Source organism: Lonchura striata, chromosome 14, assembly GCF_046129695.1.
Source record: "Lonchura striata isolate bLonStr1 chromosome 14, bLonStr1.mat, whole genome shotgun sequence".
Lineage (NCBI taxonomy): Eukaryota > Metazoa > Chordata > Aves > Passeriformes > Estrildidae > Lonchura > Lonchura striata.
This window is the reverse complement of record NC_134616.1, coordinates 14,891,733-14,911,562: the sequence shown is the minus strand read 5'-3', so window position 1 is coordinate 14,911,562 and position 19,830 is coordinate 14,891,733. Positions and strand designations below refer to the sequence as shown.

Here is a 19,830-nt window from a genome sequence, read left to right as displayed (position 1 = left end):
GCACGCACTGACACACGCGGCGTGTGCTCAGCGATGAGAACGTGTGCGCGCGGGTGGGTGCGTGCGCTCACCCGTGCGGGAGCTCGCCTGCGAGCGCTCGCGTGCACGCGCACGCACCCACCCGCGCGCACACGCTCACCTGTGCGCGCTGACGCGCCCGTAGCCCCTGCACAGCCGCGTGCCCGCACCGCGCTCGTGCCCGCACCGCGCTCGTGCCCGCGCGCACCCCGCCGTGCACCCGCCTGGGCTCCCCCGCGCGCGCGGGCGCGCGCACTGCAGCACGGCCGGCGGCGCGCCCCCGCGCGTGCCCGCGCGCACCTGCGCTCCCACGCCCACCCGCGCGCGCTCCGAGCGGGCACTGGCGCCCCCCGGCGGCCGCCGCCGCCCCTGCGCTGTCCCGGTGCCGCGCGGCGCCCGCGGCTCCCCAGAACCGGGCACGGCACCGGGCACGGCACCGGGCACCGCCCTGCACCGCGGCACCCCGGAACAGCCGCAGCGGCGGCAGCAGCACGGCGACACCCCCCTGGGCACGGCCACCCCCTCCCCGCGGCTGCCCCAAAAGCTCTGGCATCTGTGCCCTGACAGACTGCCAGGGAAAGCGCTGTATCCACTACCCAAGTGCTGTGACCCCCACGTGCATCCCGGGGGAAGGGTCCAGGCATGACCCGTGCCCCAGCTCAGCCTAGGAGCACTGGGAGCACAAGACACCCTGCCCACAGCTGCATTTCAGGTGCCCCCTGTGCCACGGGGGCATTCAGCTTGCAAGAGCTGGCTAAGGCTCGGTTCATCCCAGCTGGAGCAATTACCCCCTTCCCGCTCCAGCGCCACTTGTTGGAGCACGGGGGACAAATCACGCAAGACACAGCTGGAACAGAGTGCAGCTCCTGCTGCTGCTTTACTGTTAGAGATACAATGGCATGCAGCAACACGCAGGCGCTGGCAGCTCCTCCAGCACAGGCCCTGTGCAGGGCTGCTGACCCCCACCATGAGAGCAGCATGGCCCCCGGGGGGGCAGTCTTTGGTCCTAGCAATGATCCTGGGGGTGGCTGGGACAGAGGGAATGTTGAGGACCCCACTCCTGCCAGGCACCATACCCCAATACAGTCAGGCAGGTGTGAGGTGTAGTGTTTAACAGGCTAAGGGTGGCCCAGAGCAGGGGTAGCAACACAGGGAGGCTGCTGCTGGAGCTCACAGGCAGGCATGGACACTGCCTGAACCCTGGGCTGGGTTGTCCAGCTATGGGGCCATGCTAAAGTGCTGCAGCTGACCCACCTCCTCAAAATGTTTGCCCCTCTGGCCCAAGCTCCTGCTGGTTGCATTAAACCCCTGTGCAAAATCAGTATGAAGGCACCTGCTCATGCCATGGAGACAGGTGGACAGTGGCGGGGGTGACATCTAAGTGCTATTTGTGGCTGTTGCAGCAGAAAGGAGGGGACAGGTACCCCATTTTGTCTTTAATGTAGTTTTTCCTCTATTAATCCCTCCTGGTGTTGAGCTAGAAGCGAGCGGTGAGGGCTGGTTGAGGCTGGGCTGTCTCCATGCCCACAGCACAGGTGACAGAGTAGCAGTGTATTTATCTCAGCATGCCATGCCCTGGCAGGGCACCATCCCAAGGCACAGGTACACAGCACCTCCTGGCACTCACCTCGGCCCCCTGGGGTTCCTCAGCCAGCAGGGAGTGGGTTAAGAACCCGCTGGCTGGGGCCATTGTTTCTGACACAATGAGGAGGAAGAGGATGCTGGGGCTGAAATTCCTTCAGCTCCCACCGGACAGATGGACAGAGCTGGACAAACAGACATGACAGAGGGTGAGCATGGTTTAACCCTTTCAGGTGCTGCATGAATAGTAGCTGAGGGACATTTAAGGCATGTGGTACAGCACCAGATACAAAACAGGCACTGGTGACCAGGACAAGTTGGAGGGACCTCATGGGTGCACAGAAAGACACATGAAAGTGCTGGTAGCATCCATCCATCTGGTCTTACTGGGCCACAGGCTGCTGAGTGGCCAGAGCCCATGACAGCTCTGCGGCACAACAGCCTCTGACAGCACCTGGACTGGCAACCCCCCTCCCCTGCTTGGTAAATCAGAAAAATAAATAAAAGGCAGGGGCTGGACAGATGGACAGACAGGGAGAATCCACAAGGGGCTGGATCCTCTTTGGCAGCAAGCTGGGATCACAGCCAGGATCCTGGAGGGAGACTGGGTAGGGGGCTAGCAGTCCTTGGAGGCCTGGCCAAGGCTCTCACGGAGGCACCTGAGCTGCTCCTGGCCCAGCTTGATCTTCTCTTCCAGCTCCCGCTGCTCAGCAATGAGGGCCGACTTCATCTTGACAAAGTGCTGGTAGTCCTGGAGGTGCTCGGCGGGCAGGTACCGTGCCACCATGGCACCCACTGCCTCCTCCCGCCGCCCCACATGCTCCTTCAGCTCTTTGGCATCCTCCAGCTGTGCCACCAGCAGCCGCTGCTTCTCCCGCAGGGCTAGCTGTGGGCAAGACAGCTGGAGTTGGCAGGGCATCCACAGCCCAAAGCCTCCAGGTAGAGGGTCCCTCCCCCATGCCCACCTTGTCCTCAGCAGGGGCGTGTGGCCCCAGGCTGCCCAGCGCAGTTTCCACCCGTGCCAGGCGACCCGAGAGGGAGAGCAGGAGGTTGACCACCTTGTCCAGGTCGCCCACGAAGAGGCGGTACTTGTCGAACTCCCCTGGGGTGCAGAGGGCTTGCAGGCGAGCAGCCACATCTTCACCCAGTGCCCCATTGGCACTGATGTCCTCCTGCAGCCCCCGCTGTGCCTCCTGCAGCACCACCAGCTTGCGGCTCAGACTCTCGATCAGCTGCAGCTGCCGGAGCAAAAGGGGTCGGGGTAACTGAGGCCACTCTCTGTGGGATCAGGGGACTGGCACAGAGGTTGTAGGGGTGATGTGCTGAGGCCAACAGTACACAAGAACCTTGTGGTACCCCTGGTTCCCATGAGCTAGTGGCAATTCCCAGTCCCCACAAGAATCCGTCAATGTCTCAGAGTCCATGTGCACCTAATGGGTGCCCCCAGTCCCTGTGGGTATCTGGGAACATCCCAGCCCCTGCAAACATCAAGCATCTGGAGATCCCACTGGTCCCCAAGAGCATCTGGTGAGACTCCCAGGTCCTGCAAACACCTGACAATGCCCCTGGTCCTTGCATACATCTGACAATGTCCCAGCCCCACGTGAGTATATAGTAATGTTCCTGGTACCTGCAAGCATCCAGCAATTACCCCCCATGCCCATGAATGCCTGGTGATGTCCCAGCTCCCAAGAGTAACCAATGATGCCCTAGTCCCCGTGAGCATCCAGAAATCTCCCCAGTCTCCATGAGCACCTGGCCAGGGTGGTGGGGAACCACAAGGGAATTGTCCCCAGCAGTGTCTTGTACCTTCTTTTCCACCAGCTCATGGTCCACCTCCTCCTCCTCATCCTCCGAGCTCCCCTCCACTACCTCTGGCAGTGCCTTTACCTTGTTGAGTGGCTCGGTTTTGCCCACTGCAACACCATAGTGCACTGGGAAGGAACTGGAGCTGGCAGCACTCCTGGGAGGCAGTGAGATGGGCTCAAAACCTTGCCTGGGGAGACAGAGATACAGCAATAAGCACTGGGGGTGTCAGCATGCCCTTGGTATGGGGCCCGGTGCCATGACAGCCCTACCTGTCCTGAGCCAGGGCCTCCAGGTGCCAGTCCTGCTGGAAACACTTCTGCCAGGCCTGTCGCTCCCCTGCCACCAGCAGCTCACCCATCACCTCAGTGGCAGTGCCAGCGGAAGCCAAGGGGGCCATGACACTGGCCAGGGAATGGTCCCTGACAGCCACGTCCCACAGCCGCTCCTCGGAGTCCATGCGGCGGGGCTGGGGCCAGCTGCCCTGGCAGCTCACCCCCTCCACTGCCCCAGAGCTGGGCTTAAGTGCCTCTGACAGGGCAGGGCCAGAGCCACAATGCAGGGACAGGGAGCACTCACCCGCCCCACGGGGACTGGCACAGCCCTGCTCCTGGTTCTGGATGAGCCTTTGGGGCTGCTCCTCCATCTCCCAGGACTGCTTCATCTTACTCCGCTTCTCCCCGGCTCCTGACACCCTGCCAACATCCACCCAGGGCATGTCAGCTCCCCAGCCCACCCATGGAGGCAGGGATACTCAGGGCTATGGCCATGCCAGGGACACCCCACAACACAAAAACCCCCACAGGGTGCTCTAAGGATGCTTTGATACAGGGTACAAGGGCCCACAAAAGCCCCCTCATGTGTCCCGACTGAGCCTGTTTTCTCACTCCCACCCCCATGCCATGGCACCACTTGCCTGCAAATTTCAGCGTTGGCAGCATCAGGCCCAGGAGTCCTGCGGAGTGATCTGGGGGCCTCAGGTCGGGGCCAGGCACCTGATGGAGCAGGGGGGCAAGCAGTGTGCCCCCAGGGCTGGCCTTTCTGCTCCCCGGTGAGGCTCTGCGACCGCTCCCTCACTGCATCAGCGATGCTGCGGGTTGGCACTGGGGCAGCAGAGAAGGCAGAGCCATGCCCAGCACCATCTGGTGGGTGCTGGGATGCCCGGCGCTGCCTGTACTTCTCCCAGTTGGGCGGAGGTGGGCGGGGTGGTGGGGGACCCTTCTTTTTGGGGATGCTGGGAGGGTCCAGCTTGGCACGGAAATGGTCCTTCTGGTCACAGCCCCAGGGGCTGGAAGGTTCCAAGTTGAGGTGGCTCTCAGAGAAGGCTCTGCCCCTTAGCGGGCGGTGCTGCGGATCCGGGGGGCTCTCAGGAGTGTGGGCCAGGCGGTCATTATCCCACAAGAGGTCATGCGTGGATGTGGCCCGGTAGCAGGGTGGCCACTGTGGCTCGGTGCTCTCAAGGCAGGTGTGGAATGTGCCAAGCCTCGGGAAACCCGGTGGGTAGCTGGAGAGCTCACTAGGAAGAGAAGGAGGCACCCGTCCTCCCGTACACAGTCACCCATCTGGCAGTTCAGGCCCATTTCATGCCCTGCCTCATTTACCCCAGCTAGTCATCCAGTCACACTGGTGAGAGAAGCCCAGGCTCATCTGCTGGGTACAGCCCCCCAGAGATGGCCCCAGACCTCTGGGAAAGGGTAAGGAGGGACCACCTTTGCTGTGGACACCTCCTCACACACCCTTGCCCTGCATGCCCCCTCCTGCCTCAAAGGGCACCACACCAAGGATGGCCAAGGAAGTATGGGAGGCACTTTCTACATCCCAAATCAGACTCATGGCAGTCCCCACATCCCCCTGGCAGAGGACCCCACTGAGTGGCACATGCATCCCAGCACCGTGGCACTTGGCATGGGCTCACCTGGTGGACTGGCTGACTTTCCTGGTTATTGCAGGTGGTTCCCACTCATCCTGAGGAAATTCCTGTGTGTGGGGGAAAGCAGTATGAAATGGATCCCCCAGCACCTGTGTCCCATCCCCAGAAGGCTTGCAGGCAGTCTGCAGGGCCACTGGGGGAACAGCACCCCACACCCCAACCCAGGGTAATGGTCCAGGGGTGCAAGGGAGTGCCAGTGCACCAGCACAGTTCCACAGGGCACTACTCACCGGGACGAAAGCTCGCCGGGGGGACCAGGCATCACTGTCCTCTCGCCCAGGATGGGTAGCCGGGTAGCAGCAGTCAGGACAGCGCACCCAGGACACAGGGTGACAGCGGCACGTGTGGCCACGGGGCAGTGGGGGTGGGCAGAGGTCCCCTCCACAACAGCGGCAAGGCTCGGGGCGCAGGGGAGCCCCATAGGGGTAGGAGAAGCCCCGCAGGTAATCCAGCTCCCCCGGCCTCGCCAGTGGCTTGTAACAGTGGGGCTGCTCCCGGCAGCACTCAGCATAGGGGCCGGCAGAGCCAGGGCGGCTGGGTGAGGGGGGGCTGTAGGGCTGCTCCACGGAGAGGCGGCGGGCATCCCGGCGCTCAGGGCCGGGGGGCTGGAAGGAGCTGGGATCACCCACGGGCGGCTTGCTGTGCCGGGGTGCTGCCAGCCGGCTGCTCTCCTCAAAGAACCGGCGGCGGTCGGCAAAGGGCAGCAGCACCGCTTCGTCGCTGCCCCGTGGCGGGGAGCCGCAGGCCGCCGGGCCCTGGCCGTAGCCCTCCAGTTCACTGGGGCTGGGCGAGTGCTGCGGCTGCAGCTTGTTTTCCGGGGACCAGCGCCAGCGGCCCCTGGCTGTTGGCACCACCCGCTCAGGGGACAGGGGCCCTTTAGGGGCTGGCACTGGGTCAGGGGTGGGGATACCCCGGTCTGCAGAGCGGCCAGAGTTCCTGCTCTCCTCACTCGGTGCGGGGCTGAGACGCTCAGGCAGGGCACGGTGTCGCTCTGCCAGCACGCTGGTCTCGGGGGGCTCCTCAGTTTCCTCCACTGGCTCCTCAGCAGGTGGAGGTGCACCAGGACCCCGGCTCTTCTGCAGCTGGGCCTTGCGGCGCTGGATCTCGTTGCGCAGGCTGGTGGCAAAGCGGTCGCTGCGGCGGCGCATCTGAGCAGAGCGGTGGGGAGGACCCCCAGCGCGCCGGGCCCCGGCCCGGCTCTCCTCCTCCGCTGGCCCCTCCGTGCCCAGTACTGGGCTAGCTCCCTGGCCGTCCTGCCCGCAGGCCTGCTGCAGCTCGGGGCAGCAGCGGCAGGGCGGCGGGCGGCAGCAAGGCTCTGGGCAGTGCGGGGGATCCTGGGCAGCCCCTGTGGTTCCCCCTCGGCTGCCCTCAGGATGCAGTGGGGACAAGGTCCAGCGTTGCCCACTGGGGGCCGGCGAGGCTCGCCCGCTGCTGGTGCCCAGCTGGAGGGAGCGGAACTGGGAGGCCAGCAGCTGCTCGGGAGCACTGTGACGGTGCAACACGTGGCCCTTGAGAGGGGACAGCAGTGGGTTGTCACCTGCTGTCGTGGCATCAGGCACTCGGTGCATGCTGTCATCCAGGTACGGCTGGCTGTCAGACTCCATGCTCTCCCCCAGGAGTGGCTCAGCTGGGCAACGGTCCGGGTGGGAGCTCAGCATGTAATACTGGTCAGCAGAGAGACAGTCCTTCGTGGGGTATGGTGCTGGTTTCCTCCTGCCCACCACTTCTGCCTCCCCATCCCGCTGGCAGAGGAAGGTGTCCGAGATCCACCGGCCCTTGGCATGCAGCATGTCCGCTGACACTGACGCCTGGTGCCTGTCCCCTCTGCCAGCTGGGGCTGCTCGCAGGCTGTCCCTCCTAACAGGGGGCTGGGGGGGCACAGCTGCCCGCCAGGCCTCAGGGTGCCAGCTGGCAGATGGCTCAGCCCCTGTGCTCAGGTAGCGCCTGTCAGGGGCTTTGCAGGGGCCTTGGAGGCTGGGATCGATGGACACGGGCTCTTCAGGACGGAGAGAGAGGGCGCAGTCAGAGGCGATGGAGCTGGCAGAGAAGGAGCTGTAGGCCGAATCCCGCTTGCTGTGGTACATGCCCTGGTCAACGGGTGAGGGGTCTCCTTCATAGCAGGCCTGGCTGGGATGGTCCAGGCTCTCCATGCTCCCGATGGAGCTGCTCCGGTCAGTGCTGCAGTGCCAGGACAGTGGGTTCCACTGCAGGGACAGCTTGCTGCTGCCTGGCCCCACGTCAGTGTTACAGGCACCTGCTGCCCCTCATCCAGCTCCACAGAGATCCCAAGGAGCCCATACCCCCACATATACCCTCCCAGGGACAATGGAGCACCAGGCAGCACTACCCCAACCTGCCCTTCACCCCTGGGTTGGGGCCACCACCGAGGTTGCCTGGCACTGGCAAGGGGCGCAGGCACAGGGAACACAGGGTGTGTCTGACTCCAGCCACTCGAGACCTCCCAGCTCTGGCAGCCGGGGCAGTGGGACTAAGCAGCTCCTGGCTGTCTCCAGCAGAGCCACCGCCCCTTCCTGCCTGGAGCCGGGAGCCGCGAGTAAACAGCCAGGGGAAAGGGTAGTGCAGGATGAGGAGGGATGCCCGAAAGTAGCGCAGGAGCCCCTATGCCAGCCCCACTGCCACAACCCAAGAGGGTGCCCCGTCTGCCCCCTCCCCTTGCACAGTCTCACAACTGCCCCCAGGGTCTCACCTGACATCACACCCCGAAGGCCAGGAGAGGCTGAAGGCATCAGCCGGGCAGTGCATGGTGGGGACGTCTGGGCGGCTTTCGGCAAGTTTGGCCACGTGCCAGGAATGGGGCCGGAAGACGGGCACGTTCCTCCTGCCAAGAGCAACAGCGGGAAAGGACAAGAATGGGGAGGAAGCCAGGCCAAGGAACCGGGGCTGAAGTCACTTCCCACGGTATTTCCTGTCCCCCCCAGGCCAGCGCCCGCCCAAAGGGGATGGCAGCGAGGAGGGTCCAGCCCTGCAAGCACCCAGCTCTGGGCAAGGGGACCCCACAGCTCACCCAGCTGGCCAGGGCTCCCCAGACTGAAGCATCCCTGCTGCCACATCAACAGGAGACTGAGGACATGGCCCCTGCATAGCCCATAGGCAGTGCCCAGAGCAGGGCAAGTGTCTCTGCTGGGACTGAACTAGCTCCACCAAGGGACTCTGGGGCCACATCTGTCTCCACCGCAAGCCTGACATTCCCCCTTGTTCTTTTGTCCCTCAGCATCTGCAGCAAGCACCAGCCACACCATGTCTCCGGGAAGGGTCCTGTGCTGGTCCCTATCCCACCCCTCACAGCATCCATAGGAGTCTCCAGCCTCCCAAGCAAATGCCACACAGACGTGGTCAGAAGCCACCTCCTGTACCTCCCAACTGCCAAGTGCTGCCACAACATCTACTGAGTGGATGAGTGGCAAGCTGTGAGGTCAGCACAGGGACTTCCCAGAACCCCCAGACTCACCATGGATGATGCTGAGCCCCAGCACAGTCCCGTGGGACCCCTGCCCCTTAGGGCAGTTCCCTGTGCCGTCCCTGCCCCTGAGTGCTGCTGGAGCTGGAGTCAGTCAGGATGCAGCCAGGGAATGGATGCAGTTGGAGGGGTTGGGGGGGGAAGGGAATGCAAGGCCCAGCCCTGCCTCTCCTTCCTTTCCCAGGCAAGCAGGCAGGCAGGAGGCAGGCAGGCAGGAAGGGAGAGGAGCGGCCACGCTTGAGGATACCGCCCAGCGAGGGGGTGGTGAGCCCGATGCATTGCCCTGGCTCTGCTGGATGTGGAACCCCCACTTAGCGGGAGTGCTGACAACAGCAAAGGGGCTGCTCCCCACCCTGTCCCAGCAAGAGGCGCCTCCAAGCTGGAGACAAGGGCACCTCCAGCTTCCTGCCAGTTCCCCAGGCAGGGAAAGCCCCACTGGCCCTCCCTGTGTCCCTTCCACAGCACTGCCAACCTGCGAACAACCATCTTCAGAGTGCGGTAGGAGCCCTTGATGAGGATGAGGGCCTCCTGGCGGGATCCGTACAGCGGCGTCCCGCTGATGTTCACCAGCTCATCACCTGGCTGCAGCCGGCGGGACAGGGCAGCCTTGCCCCCATCCTCCACCTGGGTGACAGAGAGGGGCATCAAGGCAGGCACAGCCCCCAGAATATCCCAGAGGATGTTCCATGGCCACCACGTCTCAGGGAAGAGGCTTCAGAGAAGGTGCCTGAGCCCCAGGCACCACAGAGGGATCTGCAGGGCCAGGCTCTCCCCCTTCTCTGGTCACATGAATTTCTGAGCAAGGGAATCAAGGGAGGGAGGAGAAAGAAAAATGTCCCATCCCAGCAGATTCCCTCGCAGGCAGCACAAGGGCCCTTTGTCCAGCATGGCTGCCAGCCCCCTGCTGCTGCTTCCAACCCCCCATCGAGCCTGCCAAGCACCCGTGGTGATTTCAATGCCCAAAGGATGCCATCCCACCCTATGTGCACAGAGGAGACAACAGCAGGGAAGTGCTGAGCCCTGGCACATGCCTACCCTCCCTGACACCCATGTCCAACATGAATGTGGCACCCTGTATTGACGTGCTTAGAGGAAGTATGGCCATTGTGCTGCCAGCACATGAGATCCTGGCCCATGCCCTCTGCCCTAGCTGGTAGGTGCAGTCCTGGCAGCCCTGGGACAAGCAGTGCCCAGCTGGGCTAAGCAGTGCCCATTGCCAGCACTGCTCTCTGACCATCCTGCCGCTGCAATGGCCAGGGATCGCCAAGTCCACACCACAGGGCTGGCAAGTGACTGGAGCTGCTGCTGCATGGTGGCAGTAGCACAGGGCATGCAGGTGTATAGGGCAGGACCTGGGGTGCCCCATGCCTAGCATTGATGTGGCAAGACCCTATAGCCACCTCTAGGGCAGAGCTAACCTGGCCCCATGCTGGGGCTCCTGCACCCACCCTGCCCATGGGCTCTTCACCCCACCCAGTTGCTCCCAGGCCTGGCCAAGGAATGAGCTCTGCTCACAGTGTCTGCAGGACCAGTCTGGGCAGCAGCCAGGCCTCAGTGCCAGGAAGCACCCATGGCTTCCTAGCAGGTCAGTCACTGTGCATGTGCCCCTGAGCACCACTTTCCAGCCCTAATGTTGGGCAGGGCTCAGGGAGCTATTCCACTACCCCTGGACAAAATGTCACCTTAGAAGGGAGGAAGGCAGGGGCAGCCAAACCTCCTGCCCAGTGCACAACTGTCCCATGGCTTTGCCTGGCACAGCTGTGCCCAGAACTGACAGCTCTCCCATTTTTCCAGGGATCTTAGCACCACGATGCCATACCCAGGCTGGGCACAGCCCAATGTGCCTGCCTTTGCAGGCAGGCTGCCCTCCTACCCAGATGTCAGCCATGGGGCTGCCTTCCTGGCAGGGGACCCTGACTGCCTGTGAGGACTCCCAGTTCTACCATGCAGTCGGTGGAGCACCTGGGTTTACCTCCTGCCATGCTGCTGCCCACCACCGAGCACCAGCAGAGCGTGCAAGGCAGGCTGCACCTTCACCTCAGCCCTTTGTCCAGACACGTGCCCACCAGTCCTGCCTGCCACTGCCATGGAGATGAGTCAGAGGTGAAAGGTGTCCCCACTTGCTGCAGGACACCACCAGGTCTGCACCCATGTCTGGGCCATCACATGCACTAGGACGGACAGGCTCAGCCCTGGCACCGCTCACCAGGAGCTAAATTTGGCACAAACAGCCCCTTGTTCTGCCTTTGCCACCAGTGAACTCAGCACTGGCTGGCAAACACCACTGCCTGCTGCCCTGCCTGGCTGAGCCAGCCCAGGACACTTCCCGAACACCATCGCTGGAGTTTGCTCTGGGCCCTAATGGTGGGCACCAGATGGCTCAGGGGAATGTCTGCCTGTCTCAGGAGAAACTTGTCTTAGGAATCACAGCCAGAACAGTGCCAGAGCTGTGCTCACCCTGCCCCACACCAACCTCCCTCCCTGCCCCTGACGTGCTCAGGGACGGCGTTTGCAGCCCCATGGAAGGCTTAAGAGCGCGTGTGAGCACCGCCGTGGGACTGCCACAGGAAGGGATCCTGCCCGGAGTGGGCTCAGAGGCCAAACTGTGTCACCGAGTGCGGGGACGCCCTTCCTCTTTCCGGCCCGCGCCCCCCGCGCCTCGGGCCGCCCCTCTCCGCACACACCTCGGCCGGCCGCAGCGGTGACCCCGGGGGACCCTCCCCTGCAAGCACAGAGCGCTGGAACAAGCCCCTTTTGTCTGCCGAGCACACGCGGTGGCGGCGTGTCCGTGGGAGCGCGGGGGCCGACACCCCGCGGCCCGCAAGCCAACCCCCTTCTCCAAAGCGGCGAGGAGCTCCATCCCCTCCTCCGGGCAGCGGCGGGGCCGCGGGGACCCGCACCCCGAAGGGCAGCAGCGAGTCGGGACGCGGGCAGTTACTCCCTCGGCGCCCGGCTCCCCACCCGCCGGCGGGGCCACCTCAGGGCGCAGGGCTGGGACCGGAGCCACTTTTCCAGCTCCCCCAGCCAGACCGCGCTGCCCGCGTCCCGCCGAGGGCGTGGAGCGGCCCGGGGGCGCAGTCGGCGCGGCTCGGGGCAGGGAGAGCCCCGGGGCCGCCAGCCCGGCCCGCCGCACCCCGGCTCGGCAGGACGGTGACACCGGGCGGGCAGGCGGCCAAATCGTCCGGCGACAGGGCCCCCCCCGTCCGGGCTCCGTGGAGGGGTGGCTATTGCAGCTCCCCTGGCGCTGCACCCTGCGGGTCTCCCCGCGGAGCGATGCGCTGGCGGGGGCCGCGGGAATCGCTGCCCCTCTGTGTGCCCAGACGTCGGGGCCGCGGGGCTCACCCTCAGCGCTCGCTGCCGGCTGCGGCCGGGCTCCGCTCGGCATCGCACCCCGGCGCCAGCCCCGTCCCGGGCACGGTCCTTCCCCCGCCTTCCAGGGGTGCCGGGGCACGAGGGGCCGGACTCTGGCTCCCCCACCGTGGCCCTAAATGTCCCCGCAGAGTCCGGTGCCCGGGACGCCCGTGGGCGCGGCACCGACAGACGGGCACACGGGGGGCTGACCTCCCCCGGCTACAGCCCGCGGGACGGGACCGGGAAAGACGTGAAAGGGAATGTGGGGGCCGCCCCCGACGCCAGCCCAACGGATGTGCCAGAGGAATTTCTTCCTGCCGCCGGGCCCGGGCTGTCCCTCCGCCCCTCTCGCTCTCACTCTCCACCGCGGCTCTCAGCGGAGGGCCGCGGAGATCGTAGGTGCGAGCGGCCGCCCCCGTCCCGCCGCGCCGGGACTCGAGACCCCGCCGGGGCTCCCCGCACCCCCGGCACCGCCGCGCCCCGGCTGTCCTCCCGTCTCCCCTGCCGCCTCCCGCGCCCCGCCACGGGCGGGAGGCCCCTCGCGGGGGGATGTCGCGGAGCCCACGCGGGACGGCGCCGGCGATTCCTACCTTGGAGACGATGAGGGGCTCGCCGTGCTCCAGCCCGCCGCGCAGCGTGAAGCCCCAGGGCGCGCCCCCCTGCAGCTGCACATGCACGTACTGGGGGGCGCCGGGCCGGCCCTCGGCCCGCTCCATGGCGGCTGCAGCTACAGCCCCATCCCGGCCCGGCCCCGAGCTCTGGAGGAAATGACACCCCCGCCCGCCCGGGCTGAGCGGCGCGGGGCGAGTGCGGGGCGGGGCCGCCCCGCACCGGGACTGCTCCGCCGCCGCCAATGAGGCGCGGGGGGACGGCGGCGGCCGGCTCGGCACGGCACAGCACGGCTCGTGGCATGGCTCTGCACACAATGGCACGGCACGGCGCCTTTCTGCTCATACCTTGGCATGCCGCCCTTTAGCCCAGGGACCTGAAGTGAGCTGCTTGGCTCATCTTGGTACAGCCAAGCCGGCGTATTTCTCTACTGTCCGGCTCAACTGACCTCGGTGCAGCACGTTACAGCACAACTCAGCTCAGTGTGGGATGGCAGGGGGGCCAGTACGGGTTAACTGGCCCAGCATGGCTCAGCCTGGCATGCCTCGGTGCAGTTCAGCTGGGTTGGCACATTCTGGCTTGGCTCAGCTCATTTCAACGTGACACAGTGCTGGCAAAGTTAAGTTTGGTACAGCGTAGAACAACCAGGGGCCTCATCTGGCTTAGCTCCACTTGGCCTGGCCCAGTTTCGTTCAGTGCAGTTCAGTTTGGTTGACTTGGACAAGCAGGGCTGGCACAGTTCAGCTCAGCAGAGCCTGGCCTAGCTTGACTTAGCTTGACCATGCACAGGCTCAGCTCAAAATGACCCAGCTGGGTTCAGCACAATATGGTGCCACCAGGAACCCACACTAATAGGGTCTGCTCAGCTCAGCTTAGCCCGGCACGGTGGCAGTTCAAGAGCACTCAGGTGGGTACGAGGGGTGGCAGTAGGGTGATGCAGCTCCCCCGGCTCCCCACCATGCAGTCACACTGGCAGCCCAAGCTCCACTGCCTGCAGGCCAGCGCATGCTGCTGGCTCCTGTCTGACCTACCCATGCCAGCCCCCACCCTGTCCATATCCTGCCGGGCACCTTAGGGTGTGCCTGGCAGTTTGGCCGTTCTTCACCTTTGTCTTTTCCCTGCCAGGCACAGGAGAAGCAGCTGTACCACTTGAGGGAAACTGAGGCAAGGGGAAGAGCCGGCGATGGCAAGCAGGGGACGGTGGGAGTGGATCGGCATGGATTCCTGGGGAAACCCGAGAGTCCAGCTCCTCCCCTTCCCGCCTGGGGCCACGACTCTTACTCATCTCCTTCCCAGACAACACAGCCGGCCTGGAAAGCTCCGCTCTGCAAGCAGCATCTGCAGCCCCTGGTTGCCTGCCACGGCCTGGGAGGGTCGGCTTGCAGTGACAAGCTGGTTCATTCCCAGTGCTGGAATGATCTCAAGTTTTTCTTGGTAGTCCCTGTCCACAAGCACCTGCCTTGAACTCTGCCTGTTCCCTGTGCAGCCCAGCTGCAGTCAGACCAGTACAGCCAGGATGTCACAGGGTGAAGTGGTACCTGGGCTATTTGCAGTGCTAGAGCCCACCCAGGAGAGATGCATGGCTCCCCCCATACGGCCCTGACATGTCCACCACTGACGTGTCCACCACCCTGACCCAAATCTCCTGCTCTCCCCTATGGCCTTCCCACCTGCCTTGTAATGCCCCCAAATCATGACTGGCTGCTGCCGTGCCCAGGCTTTTCCTAACCTTCACTGGCTCATCTGCCCCTTGTGCGCTTTCCCAAATGAGTAACCAGGGTTGCCTGGCCAGGCAAAAGGTCCCCTGTGCCCTGGCTCATCACGTTTAGCACCACACACACCTCCACACAGCCCTTCCAGCCCTTAGCACTGTGCCCAGCTGGCACCAGGAAGGGTGGGCAGCAGACACCAGTACAACTCTCCCAGCTCTCCCCACATCCCTGTGCCTGCACCAGTGATTCCCAACCAGTGTGCTCACCCCCTGGCCACTTCCATCCCAGCAGGAGAGCAACAGTGTACTGTGGGTCTGGGCACAACACCAGGGGCTCTGGAGATGGCACTGGCTGCAGCTGCCCATGCCACACTGTAGTGTGTGCCCAGAGGGCCTTTCCCAGGCAAGCACCATGGAGTCACTGTCCCCAGTATGGAAAGGGGCTCGAATGGCCCATGCCAGTGAGAGGCTGGGCATCATGCTCACCTCTCGGCTTTGAGCAGGTGCTGGCAGAAAGGCCTGGAAACTGGCCAAGGTAGTCAAAGTTGTGGGCATGCTGGTGGTGGTGGCAGGATGATGCCTATAGTGTGGTACTGCTGGCTTACCCAGAAATACTTAGCACTGCTGGGCTCAGGGTCACTCTGCTCACCCAAGGGTCTCAGTGCCAGCTGGATAGAGTGAGGCACTGGGCAGCCTGTCTGTGCTGTGGGAATGCTGGGGAGCAGAACCCCAGGCTCTGTGCCTGCTTGGGGCAGTGCAGACCAGCAATGGGCATAAAGGTGATGAGCCACTGCTGGAGAGTCAGCACAGAGTGGAGGGAGCTGGAGGGACTCTCATTGCATGAAAGCACCCTCTCGGGCTCTGTCTGGTCCCAATCCCCTGGGACCCAGTGAGCTCCTGCCTCTTTAAGACCTAATTGAGTCCATGCCTTTAAAATGGGCCTGGGCAAGCACCTCCTACCCCATAGGAGGAGGCTGAGCCAGGAGCAGGTGAGCTGAATGAGCTGGTACTCCCTCTCCGCTTCACCCCACTCCCCTACCCCAGCACTTTTACAGCTCCCATAGCCAGGCTCTGCTGGGCTTGCTTTGCTCCTGGTCTGGATTTTAGTCTGGAATTTATACCTCTTTTTGCATACAGATTCCCCCCACCTTTCTGTTCCTGTGTCAATCTGAAGCAGCTGTTGTGGTTGTCCTGTTTTGATAGGAGCAGGAAGCACCCTGGGATCCTTTTGCTGGTGCCCACAGTCAACTCTGCCTCTCAAGTGAGGAGAAGCATGACTGCAGGCTCTTCCTAATTCTTCTGCTGGCCATCCTCACCTTGTCCCTCTTACCTGCTCCCGACACTCACCTATCATGGCTATGCCCTACTCTTTCACCAGCCTCCTCCTCCTCCTCCTCCTTGTTGTGCCCCTTTCCCAGGCTGCAAACCAGTCCCTACTGCCCCTTGGCTCCCTGCCTGCTGTCCCCACCCTGCCCCTCCTGCAGGCCCTGCAAACACGGGCTCCAGGCAGCCCAGGCTGGCAAGCGAGGCCAGCCAGTGGGCAGCCCCTGCGCTACATGCTGGATCTGTACCGGCGTGCTGCTGACCGTGAAGGCCGGCCCCGCCGCAGCCGCAGCCTCGGCACCAACACCATCCGCCTGGTCCCGGCCACTTCCCATGGGGGTCAGCCCTGGGCAGGTAAGGAACTGGCGAGCACTAAGGATGGCATGGGCGCTTAGCAGAGCTAGCAGGGTGGCCTTGAGCTCTGCAGGCAAGCTCTCTTGCCTGCTTCCTTCCCCCTCTCTGCAGCGTCCTGGCTGGGGTTGCTCTTGACTGTGGGGTTCCACTTGGCAGGAGTCTAAGGCTCTGCCCTAGGGGTGAGATGGGCAAATGCATAGCTGGCCCTTGTGTGCCCTTCTCTCCTTCCCGCTCTTCCTGATGCTCTGCCAGGCTAGTGGTGTTGGTGCAGAGGATGGGAAGTGTTACAGACTCTGCCCTTCATGCCACCAGCAAGCCTTGGCTCATGGCTTCTGTTTGCTGCAGCTTCTGCCTTGTGCTGGGGTAGATGGCTGTCACAGGCTCTGCTGTGCTGTGTAGGGCTGTGGCAGCACCATGAGAGGAAGGGGTGCTGCACAGTGCCTCCTGCACTATGCTAACAGGGTACTGGTCACTGCTTCCCTGCAGGTCGCTGGTACTTGCAGGCCCTCACCTACCACGTGGAGAGCCAGCCAGAGGTTGAGCACCTCCTCAGAGCTACTGTGGTTTACCTGCCCAGTCTGTCACTGGCCCATGGTCGCCTCCTCTGCGCTCTGGAGCTGGTGATGGCTGATGAGGCACCCAGGGTGCTGCTCAGCCCTACTGCCCGTCCCCGCCATGGCTGGGCTGAAGTTGATGTCACCCCTTACCTGGTGTTGGGGAACAGCAGCGTGGGGAGCCTGGTACTGCAGCATGTCTGTGTGCGCGCTGGCCGAGCAGGAGGCCACAATGCCTCAGTGGCCCCTGGCCACCCTTTCCTCATTCTCTACCTTAACGATACCCAGGCAGGGTTGGCACCTCTGTCAGCAGAGCCCCACCGGCACCGACGTGATACAGGGACACTGGCTCATGACCTGTCCAGCTACCTGCGGGAGCAGGGAGGGGAGAAGAGTGACTGTTCCCTCCACTCCTTCCCTGTCAGTTTTGCACAGCTGGGCTGGGACCACTGGATCATCGCTCCTCACCGCTACAACCCACGCTACTGCAAGGGCACCTGTCCCCACCTGCTCCGCTATGACTACCACGCACCCAACCATGCTGTGGTGCAGAGTTTTGTCCATCAGCTTGTGGATGCCAGTGTGCCCCGGCCCTCCTGTGTGCCCTATCGCTACAGCCCCATCAGTGTCCTCATGATTGAGCGCAATGGAGGCATACTGTACAAGGAATTCGAGAACATGATTGCAGAGTCCTGCACTTGCCGGTAATTTCCACTGCCCCCAGCACATCACCCCTGGGCTCTGCCTCTTCCTGCAGATCTGGACTTTAGCGTTTATCTTGCTCTACCTGGGACTTACTTGGCTCATCTCCACTCCCCGTGCAGTGCTGCTCAGTGGGGAGGTTTTACAATGACAGTTTTATGTAAATTGTGGGTTTTTAAAGGCAGGAACCTGTGCTGGGGTTGTTGCCCCATGACATCTGTCCTTCCTGCAGCCCCCATGGCTGCTGCCTGGTTTTGGTGGGCAGGGGGGGCTTGGCCTGATGTTCTCAGATATGAGCTGTGTCCTAAACTGGAGTATGAAGCTCTTAGGAGGTGGCTGGGAGTCTCCTGGTGGAGCGAGGGCAGGGAGGGTAAGAAGTCCAGGTGTCTCTGTGCTTTGTATCTGACACATTGGTGGTGTTAGGATCTGATGTGACCCTGCCTGTGGCATTCCTTCCCAACTCACATGCACCCCATTCCTATCTAGTCTCAGCTGCAGAGGTATCTCATCAGGCTGAGAATTTGGGCTGGAGGGAGGAAGCCTCTCTCCTCCCCTTGAGTTCTGCTTTGGAAGGACTATGAAAAGCTAGAGGGACCTGAGCTGCTATCTCTGCTTCCAGTGCTAGAGGCCAAGGCAGCTGCCTGTGCTGGGCTCTGCCTGCTGTTTCCTCTGACACACTTGTTCTTCAGCACCTTGGTTTGCCCTCTAGCAGGGCTCAGGTCTTCTTCCCAGAGGTCAGATTCCTATTGCAGATGTTTCTCTACCTTCTTGCACTCTTGCTGTCACACAGGCTTTGGGTTCTGCTGGGCTCCTGGTGTGTCCCTGTTCCCAGAAGGGTCAGTCCTGCTCTCAGCACCCCTGCTGCCTGATTTTTCTCTATTTATTTCTTGACTGTGAATAAATAAATTGTTTGATTTTGCTAAAGACCATCTTGGCCTGTTCTTGCATTGTCCCTGGGGTGCAGCAGATGCCCCCTGGGTTAGGCTGTATCCCTGTGCAACAGCCCTTGTGCTTTCACTGGAGTGGGCTGGTGTGGGGGTAAATCCCATCTGGTTCAAGCAGGGCCTATGAGAAGTGCCTCCCCAGGAGCATTGACCTACCCTAGTGTAGAGGAGATGTGGCTGCAGGCAGCTGCCTCCATGGGGCTGGGAATGAGAGATGCCCCACAACCCTCTGTACAGGGCAAGTCCTAGGGGACCATGGAAGGGCAATGACCAGGTCTCCTGGGGCTGTCTGTCACCATGGCCAAGGCATTTCTCTGCTGGGGCTGGTGTGTGTAGGTATCTGTAAACAAACCTGACTCTTGCTGGAAATGGTGCCCTGTTTGCAGTGCTGGAGCAAAATTTCCATTCGTTGAGCAGTAAGGTATAGGTGGCAGTCATCATCCACTGTCATCTGGGTGCTGTTTCTCCACAGCTCATCCTCTTGCCAGGGTCTCCTCTTGCTTGGGGTCCAGCCCCATCTGTTATTGCTGGCCCAAGCTCCATGGGGAAGTTTCAGCAATTTTATTTTTCCCGTGTTTGCTGTTGGATGGGATGCTGTCAACTCCAATCCCTCCCTTTCCTGCTAGTCTCAAAGTTTCTTTCCTATCCTGGAAGAGTGAGAAACCAGAGCCCCAGGTTCTGTCTTGCCCCTAGTTAGCCACATCTTGGTGATGAGTGGGGAATGTCTTCTGCCCCTCTGGGTGTTCCAGGACCCCCAGAGGGTGGGGGGCACGTGCCCCCCCACATGCCCCATGCAACACCCTTCTAGAGGATGGAGAGCAGCAGACCCCTGGGTGCCCACTGCTGGCACAGCACTGAGTGTGTCATCAGGGCCTGCAGTGACTGGGGACCCCTGCTCATCCCCTGCATCACACCCTGCCTAGCCTTGCCTGCATGCCTGGGACTTTTCATGTCTTTCATCCCTACAAGCCCTGTGACCTGCTGCATGTACCCTGATGTCCTCAGCCATGGGGCCTCACAGGTCCCCCAACCCCACCAACCTTGGGAGTTCTTGACCCTGGGACCCCCACCCCTACAGCATTCCCCACTGCCCACAGTCCAGGGACCTCCTGTGCCCACCATCCTGGTGTTCTCCAGTTCCAGTGACTCCAGCCTAGGCATCACCCCAGCAGAGCCCACCTTTGGCACCCCCATCCCGGTGGCTCCAGCTCGGGGATGCTCTCCCTCTGGACATGCTGGCACACTGCTCGTAGCTGCTCTCTCCCACAGGGCTGGGTGTGTGCCCCACCACAGTATGAGTGCTGACAGCCACTAGCATCCCCAGAAATGTCCATAGTGCACTGGGATCCCCAGAGACCAAGGGACAGCTTGCACTTACTGCTGGGACGGGATTCTCCAGCAATCCTGTGGGCTGGGCCAGGGGGAGACTGTGCTGCTGAGCTTCCTGGGGCCATGCTGTGGCTGGGCTG

The 19,830-nt window shown here is 62.7% G+C and overlaps 2 protein-coding genes across 2 annotated transcripts; one reads left to right on the top strand and one right to left on the bottom strand.

Moving 5' to 3' along the window:
* Positions 1–866: 866 nt before the first annotated feature.
* SHROOM4 (shroom family member 4) lies at positions 867–12,880 on the bottom strand. The gene is made up of 10 exons (XM_031504803.2): positions 12,755–12,880; positions 9,286–9,437; positions 8,043–8,174; positions 5,566–7,513; positions 5,321–5,382; positions 4,322–4,921; positions 3,678–4,100; positions 3,409–3,595; positions 2,565–2,837; positions 867–2,485 (listed from the first exon to the last, which is right to left on the bottom strand). The coding sequence occupies exons 1-10, from the start codon at positions 12,878–12,880 to the stop codon at positions 2,216–2,218; spliced, it is 4,173 nt and encodes a 1,390-aa protein (XP_031360663.2). The 3' UTR covers positions 867–2,215.
* Positions 12,881–15,456: 2,576 nt separating this feature from the next.
* BMP15 (bone morphogenetic protein 15) lies at positions 15,457–17,423 on the top strand. The gene is made up of 3 exons (XM_021547831.3): positions 15,457–15,473; positions 15,688–16,161; positions 16,648–17,423. Exons 2-3 carry the CDS (start codon positions 15,837–15,839, stop codon positions 17,421–17,423), a joined length of 1,101 nt encoding a protein of 366 aa, XP_021403506.2. The 5' UTR covers positions 15,457–15,473; positions 15,688–15,836.
* Positions 17,424–19,830: the final 2,407 nt, after the last annotated feature.